The sequence below is a fragment of the Clupea harengus genome, chromosome 10 (assembly GCF_900700415.2).
Source record: "Clupea harengus chromosome 10, Ch_v2.0.2, whole genome shotgun sequence".
Taxonomy (NCBI): domain Eukaryota; kingdom Metazoa; phylum Chordata; class Actinopteri; order Clupeiformes; family Clupeidae; genus Clupea; species Clupea harengus.
Window position 1 is genome coordinate 14,373,506 of NC_045161.1, and position 8,646 is coordinate 14,382,151.

Consider the following 8,646-nt stretch of genomic DNA (forward strand, 5'->3'; position numbering starts at 1 on the left):
ACCAACTGGAATGACACAGGAAGTGCATCCATATGTCAAGCGAACATCACAACATAGTACATACATATGAAGTCAAGGGAGACACAATTTATTTCAGAGAAAAATAAAGTTGTAAATTGTAGTAAAATTGAAGTAAAATTGAAAGTAGAAAGTGATTTATCTCTCTCTTTTCTCTCCCATTCACATTATAATTTCCTGTATCAGCCAAAACAAAGTTTGTGATAACAGGAAAATCGAAAATATCAATTTTTTCCTCATTCCTTAAATGTTTCCCATATTCCAGTATTTTGCTCTCTCTCTCTCTCACTCTCTCTCTTTCTTTCTCTCTCTCTCTCTCTCTCTCAAACACACACACACTCACACACACACATACTCTTACTCTCTCGATACAGTCTGCAATGATTAACAGAGTGAGGGGCATGAGAAAAAGCCAGCGGTGACAATAGCCATGTTGTTACTGCGTCTATCTCATCACACGTCAGCAACAGCCAGCACTTCTGTCTCACGAATTACTCCCCCACCATGGAATTAGTGTGTGTGTGTGTGTGTGGGTGTGTGTGTGTGTGTGGTGTGTGTGTGTGTGTGTTTGTGTGTGTGGAATTAGTCTGTGTACCTGTGTGTGTTTGCGCGTGTGTTTGTGTGTGTGTGTGTATTTGAGAGAGACAGTCCTAACTGGCAACTTAATCACAGTGAATAATGATACTTGTGGCCACTGCTGGACGCAGAGGCTGAGCAAACAGATAAATTAGCAACAGTGACAAATGGAGAGGGAGTCTCCATTAGGACAAGACACAGAGACACGACAGGGAGGGAGGGAGAGGGCCAGGGCAGTGGTGAGAACCTCCCCCTCCCCTCCAGGGCAAAAGTTCGCCTACCTGTTCCACCCCCACTGTCAGTCAGTGTACTGTTATTCACCGGCTCTTTGAGCAGAGAGAATGCCAGCGTCTTTGGAAATGGAGTTTTGGCAGAGTAGCGAAACTCTGTTTGGTGCAATGACTCATTTATTAGGAGCGAGTGTGAAACACAAAGGGTTTATGTTCTACCGCTTCCCAGCTCTCTATGACTCACTGTGGTTGTTAATATTTGAAACGCCTGGTGCCGTTCAGACAGGAATGCTTAAAGGAAGGAAAAGGGTGTACAGAACAGCCTTCAATGCCTCTACACACACATTCATTTGTGATTAACATGAATTCCAAATAGAATCAGTAGCTACAGTATTTTGTTAGACACAACACATGTAATGAGTAATGTAAAACTGTACGTTTCTTGTGAAATCAGTAACTCTATGAACCTGCCAGTGAATCTGCACAGGTGTTGTGTCTTATGTCAAGCACTGCCCATAGTGGCATGTGGGTAGAGCTGCTTTCCTTCAGCTGAGTATCAATAGCACTGTTCATTGTCCTCCTTGTCTGGTCTGTGACGCAGAAGTCAATCAGTGATCAATCTCCGATCATATTTGCCTTTGGAATAGCCAAGCAGTGAATCAATCACTGAGTCAATCCACTCACCCTCTCCTCTCCTCTTCCCCTGGCAGGTTGACGACCAAATGAAGCTCCTGCAGAACTGCTGGAGCGAACTCCTCATCCTCGACCACATCTTCCGGCAGGTTCTCCACGCCAAGGACAGCTCCATTCTCCTGGTGACCGGCCAGCAGGTGAGGCCTCCTCGTGTCCATCTCAAAACTTTCCCCAAGTTCACCCCAGCCCACCCCAACACCGCTGTTCACCCAAACCCCCACACACACACATACACACACACACACACACACACACACACACACACACACACACACACACACACACACACACACACACACACACACACACACACACACATTACCTGGGACCCTCTACCCTTGCATCCCCATCATGGCCGCCCTCTCACATTGTGCCCGATGGTGGATCATTGGCCTTTAAAGTTCTATCGACTCCTGCAGCCCCTGTGCAGTCACCGCTCCATTAAAAATAGATTACGCTTATAGGTATAAGCTTAATGTGATCAGAATAATCAATGGTGCATTGCTTATCGGGACCTTCTGTGAGAATAAATAAAGCTGTTGCTTGGTTAGGCATGCAAGAGTCATAGCTGAAGAGTGAGGGGGGGAGAAATGGATGTAGAGAGAACGCGAGAGGGGCAGAGTGTAGGTGTGTGTGAGTGTGTGTGTGAGAGAGAGGAAAGGGTGTGTGTGTGTGTGTGTGTGTGTGTGTGTGAGAAAGAGAGAGGAGGGAGGGAATATAATTTTCCTTTAACAAGAGCCTCTGAGGGGTTGTATCTGGACTCATGCCTCAGGCTCCTGCTGAGTCTCTACTCTCAGCAGCAGGACCTTTAATTTCTCAGTCTGTGTCTTCAGCGTTCTACCACCACACACACACACACGCACACACACGCACACACACGCACACACACGCACACGTACACGTACATGTACACGTACACACGCATACACATGTATACATTTATATAAATACATATACACCCACTCACATATACATAAACAATTTCAGAAGCTGACCTCATGCACACAAATGCATTTTAATGCTCACACATGCATATACAAACGGACACTAGTTGAAATACACATGCACAGGCAAACACATGTGCACAAGCAGACAGAAACAAGGAGACAAAAGATGCAAACACGTAAATACACACACACACACACACACACACACACACACTCATACACATACAAACACGGACTTCAGGGAGGCAGAGAAAAGATTTGTGCTGCATGTTATAAACACACCTGTGAACATAGCCTACCTGTCAATAAAGTTGGGTGATTTCAATTATTAATCTCCATGAGTCTCTCTGCTCACTAAGAAATACCCTTCAACTAAATGCTTAGCAACAATAGGAAAGTGCATCAATATTGCAAACCAGTCTGGAGTTCTGTGCAGGCTGGCGTTTGTATGAGTGGTGTAGGTTGGTAGGGGTGGGGTGGTGTGGTCCATTGTGGCATAGCCCCCTGGAACCACAAGGGTGGTCGGTTACTACTGCTCAGATCCGATCCACACTGATCTGTGATTGAGACGCAGGGAGTTCCTGTCACGGGGAACCACGGTAGCTTTATGCAGGGCAGGGGAAGTGGTGGGGGTGGAGGGGAGGTTGATGGTGGAAAGGCCAGGGTACGATGGGATGATCCTTTACTTACTGAACAAGGAGGGGAGAAGGGGAGGAAAGAGAGATGAAGAGATGTGTGAGAGACAAAGATATCACTCTATGGCTGATTTTGAGGACTTACATAAGGGGAGTTTTACAGAGGGACTGACAGAGACAGAAAACGAAGGGATGATAAGAGTCAGGCAGAGAAAGGGAGAGAGGGATGAGGCTTGATAGAGGAGTGTTTGGAGCAGGAGTGTGCTTTTGATCCCAGCGGTGCTTTATCTCAGTATCTCTCTTGTCCCAGGGGTCCCCACGACACGCTGGACAGAGCCCCAGCCGAGAGCCCCTCTGTGGCTGCGTGCTGGTCTGATCTCTGCTTGATTCCAAGGGGTGGGGGGTGCCGTGTGTGTGTGTGTGTGCGCGAGTAAATGTGTGTGCGCTTAGAAGCATGTGTGCATTTGTAAATGTATATCATTGTGAGTACATGCTTATGAGTGTGTGTGTGTGTGTGTGTGTGTGTGTGTGTGTGTGTGTGTGTGTGTGTGTGTGTGTGTGTGTGTGTGAGTACATGCTTGCGAGATTGTGTGTGTGTTTTAGAAGCGTAGGAAGCAGTGCTACGGCAGGTCTCGTTTGCATATTTTGGCTAATGAACAGCTGGTGTAGGAGGGCCTATGGGAAGAGTCGGGGGGGAGCGCTCGAACTGTTCATTATCTTCCATTATTCTCCAGCAGGCCAGGAGTGACAGTGAGCTACTCAAACACACTCAAACACACACACACACACACACACACACACACACACACACACACACACGTGCATACACACATAACATTAATACTCATCCGCACAAACCACATGCTTACTTAGTCATATATGTACACTGCACACACACAAAGAGAGAGAGAGAAAGAGAGAGAGCGAGAAGGAGACGCAAACACTCAAGCATCTGCATTCACACAAACCACATGCACACACACACACAGTCTATGAAAGAGACACACTCCAAGTTGTATATGTATACAACCCCCTCCTCACACTCTCTCTCTCTCTCTCTCTCTCTCTCTCACACACACACACACACACACACACACACACACACACACACACACACACACACACACACACACACACACACAGATCAAATGTTAGAACAATGCTGCAACCATAGATATAGTGCTCTGTGTCTGATGCATGGTTTGAGTGTGTGAGAGAAGTGTGAAAGTGAGGGAGAGTGTGTGTGTGTGTGTGTGTGTGTGTGTGTGTGTGTGTGTGTGTGTGTGTGTGTGTGTGTGTGTGTGTTCATCATTGAAGACACAGACTGATGATGTATAGCTAGATTGTTGCCAACCTCTTTGGGAAGGGGAGGGTGGCACCTCAGAAATACATATGGCCTGTGGACAACACTCAGACATGTCACCAGTCAAATTTCCACATGCACACACACACACACAAACACACACACACACACAAATGCATGCACACACAGGCCCACTGGCCTTCAAAGGCACTCAAAACCACTAGATGGACCGCCCCAGCACACACATCCATAATCAAATTTATGCGGCACTCTGTCGTCTGGTCGGATCAAACACGACCGCATGCCCTTTGTCAGCGCAAGTCATGGAGGTTTCACTCCCTTTTTCCAAGCAGGCTAATGCAAGGTCTCCCTGAAATGCTCCAAACTAATTTAAAATACACCGTCAGCCCTGAATGCCAGAACATTCTCAGCTCCCTAGACGTTGATCTAGCGTTCTGATTTTAAATGTCCATGTTCTTTGCAAGCTAGTATAAAACATTCCATTACAGCCTGTTTTTCTGAATGGTTACTGATGTTTGGAGAAAACATGAATGTCATTTCAACAAGATGCAGGTAGTAAACTCGCTCTGTTGAACGGCAGTGGGGGTTTCCAGAAGCTAGCAAGGGGGCTGTAGTTACCCAGAAGGCACCGCTGTGGAGCGCACAGGTACACGTTCATTGGACAGTGCCCAGAGAATGAGAAATGGCCGCCACAAAAAATAAATGTTTATTGTCATCTTTTCTCAGTGGGGCTTTAGACCATGGAACCGGAGAGTTCATAACACAGCCCAGTCGAGAGTCAGTGTAGGCTGCCTCCTTTTTTTTGTCGTTATTTCATGCGCTGTTGATTTTATGTAAATTGATTGACACATTTGGGGTACTGCATTTCACTGACTCATAATTTTTTACTGCTTTCACAAAAAAAAAATAAAGAGTGAGGATGAGAGAGAGAGGGAGAGAGAGAGAGGGAGGGAGGGATGGAGGGAGGGGAGAAGGTGAAGTGGGCACCACTTGATAAGAGGAGCGGTAGAGAAGCCAGCGCAAATCCAGAATATTCTTCACTCAGCGCGAGCTCCTCTGTTTAAAAATTCCGCCCGTCGTATTTACACAATAAATAAATTCCAAATCCGCCACATTTTTTAATTGCAAATCCAGCTCCGTGGGACCCTCCGTACTTCCCTCCAGAGCTCAGGAGTCAGCCGTCTACCTTCCCTCTGCCAGAGCCTGGCGCAGTCAATTATGGTAATGAATTGTCAATAAATATAAAAATTTAATATGGCCTGCTTATAGTGAGTGGCAGCTAAGGACTTGCCTCCAAGACAAATTTGCTGCTGCTGCAGATATTAAGTGCACCTGAAAGGAATGGGGAGGGGGCAGCAGGCAGGACCGGGGAGCTCACAAACCTTACCCCCCAGACACAGACAGACACACACACACACACACACACACACACACACACACACACACACACACACACACACACACACACACACACGCACACACCACCCCACAACAACAAGGGACAAGACTCGGAGCTGGAGGTGAAGGAGCCTGGGGGAGCTGTGAGGAAGTGGGGGTGGGGGTGGTCCAGCACGTGCCGGTACCTCCCCATTGCTCCTGGTGGTCAGTAGCAGGGAGCAGGCCCCAAGGAGGAGGGGAGGAATTTGAGATGGGGGGGGGGGGCTGTTTATTTGATGCTGATTATCATTCCGGCTTCAGCGCCTCTGGCCTGCTCAGAGTGTTCCTCTCCTCTCCTCTCCTCTCCTCTCCTCTCCGCTGGCTGGCTCAGCGCTGCTGCTAATAGCATATGCGGCTGGATAGGCCTGCGGTGAGGGAGGGCGATCCAGCCTACTGATTGGCTGAGGAGCCCTATCTGCGGGAGCCTCTTTAGCGCTCATTAGGTGCTGGTGTGTGATTAGATGAATGGGAGTTCAGCTCATCTGCACCTTTGTTTAGCTGTTAGCGTGTTTGTTTTGTCTTACCATCTGCCCTCGTCTTGGCGTTACTCACTTGATCTTTTATGTAAGTCGACTGCTAAACCAGCCATGGGAGTAGTGCTTGTCATAAATATGCCGAGGTCATTTTTCTATGGCTAGTTCTGCTTCACTGTTACTTTACATTGCTTCATTTGAGTGGAAAAGCATTACAGTAATCCATTACTTTCTGTTAACGAAATGATTACACATTATCTAACCTTCTCCTAACCATAAACTTAATCAGAGCCATAACCACATGTACCCTAGTAACAGTGTGTACTTGTATAAAAAGTAGACCGTAGTGATCAATAGTAATGTAAAGTGGCATTGGAAATGCTATATTTTATCCTTACATCTATTTTCTTTATTCAAGATCTATACATAAGGGGATGTACCAGTAGTCTTGGTAACTCAGTCTCTTAATACCTCGGTTCCCCTTCTGGAATGTCTATGGTTCTTGGGTTACATCAGGACGTTGTCAGAAAGATCTTTCCAAAGTTTCTCTCTCTGCAGTTCTCAAGGAGACAGAAAAGTTTCCCATTCGAGCCCTCAACCTCAAACACGTTATCGACTCTGAATGTAAACACTCGCAAAACACACTTCAAATTTGGCATAAATATTCATGTCGAATGTATTACTGTCTCAAATGTTCTGCAGCATGCAATAGGAAGTGCCTTTGACCACAATTACAGGGCAGTGTTAGTCCATCACCAGGTTTATAAAGGCGAAGAGCCAACATTCTCAGGACTCTGGGCTTGGCCTGCGCTTCCTGGGTTTCAGCCCCTGTATTTAGGAGGGAGTGTGTGTGTGTGTGTTTATCTGCTGAGTGTATGTGCGAGTGTACTCATCTGTTGACTGTGTGTGTGTGTGTGTGTGCTCATCTGCTGGCTATATATATATATATATGTGTGTGTGTGTGTGTGTGTGTGTGTGTGTGTGTGTGTGTGTGGGTGAGTGTGTGTATGTGTGTGTGTCCTCAGGGCGGGGTTCTTGTACATCCTCTGAGCCATTTTCTGCATAGACAGTGACTAACAACTTCTGTTGTGTGTGTGTGTGTGTGTGTGTGTGTGTGTGTGTGTGTGTGTGTGTGTGTGTGTGTGTGTGTTTGTGTTTGTCTGTCTGTATGTGTATGTTTGTGTGTGTGTGTGTGTGTGTGTGTGTGTGCCCGTGCCCCCTTCCCTTCAGGTGGATTATGCTGTAATTGCCTCCCAAGCCGGGGCCACCCTTAACAACCTGATGAGCCATGCACAGGATCTGGTGAGCAAGCTGCGCGCCCTGCAGTTTGACCAGAGGGAGTTCGTCTGCCTCAAGTTCCTGGTGCTGTTCAGCCTGGGTGAGTACAGAGCTACAGAGGCAGGGGCAATAGGGGTGGGGGGAAGGGCGGGGGGGTTGGGGGGGGTGGAGCAGGAGTCAGTTGGTGGAGAGGAGGGGTGGGGAGAGGGAAGAGAGAGCGGAAGGGGAGGCTGTACGGGGACATAGAGAACAGCAGAAAGAGTGAGCGAGTCTAAGCCACTCTTGAATCCCCCCCACCCAAAAAAAATAAAAATAAAAAAATGAATTTAGAGAAAAAAATTGCATTTGTTGGCACTCGCTGTTTTTTCCCCCAGATTATGGGAAGGGGCCTTGGGATCTGGCACACAGACAGTTAGTCTCCTCCTTCCACTGATAACAAGAGCACAGCAGGATCAGTAGTGCTGTCTTCTGCTGTGTTGTGCTGTGTTGTGTTCTGTTCAGTTATGTATGCCTCTGGATCACAGTTCACCGGGCCTAGAGCTGCAGTCAGCCCCTCTCATCTCCAATGCTCTGTTCCCTCGGAGCCTCTGATGATTATATAATGATACTTAGCCTCTCTGGAACATGTGTTCAGTTAGTCCAGAGACGTGCTTTAGCAACACACACACACACACACACACACACACACACACACACACACACACACACACACACACACACACACACACACACACACACACACACACACACACACACACACGCCAAATGTAAACACATTTGCTAAAGGAATTCCTCTCACACCATTGATGTTACTCTGATGAGCAGATGAAAATGTCAGGCGTCGAAAAGTTTTCCTCAGGCTCCCGGGAGTTTAGGAATGGCCTCCAGGAAGCCCCCGCTGGGGCCCCGACACAGACGCTCTCCTCCACCCAGGGCCACTTGTGCTGGAGTTTGATTTATGTACTCATTTATTCTAAGAAGAGAAAGAGACAGGTTGAAGGAGCGAGTCAATAACCTCCTCCACCTAGACGTTCC

General features: G+C 47.4%; 1 protein-coding gene across 2 annotated transcripts in view; it reads left to right on the forward strand.

The window, feature by feature from the left end:
• nr5a2 (nuclear receptor subfamily 5, group A, member 2) overlaps positions 1-8,646 on the forward strand; it is a 58,936-nt gene that overhangs the window by 29,004 nt on the left and 21,286 nt on the right. For both annotated transcript variants that reach the window (XM_012825355.3, XM_042708864.1), the window contains exons 6-7: positions 1,535-1,654; positions 7,564-7,711. In XM_012825355.3, the coding sequence (XP_012680809.1) occupies positions 1,535-1,654; positions 7,564-7,711 (268 nt within the window). The remainder of the gene's footprint in view (positions 1-1,534; positions 1,655-7,563; positions 7,712-8,646) is intronic.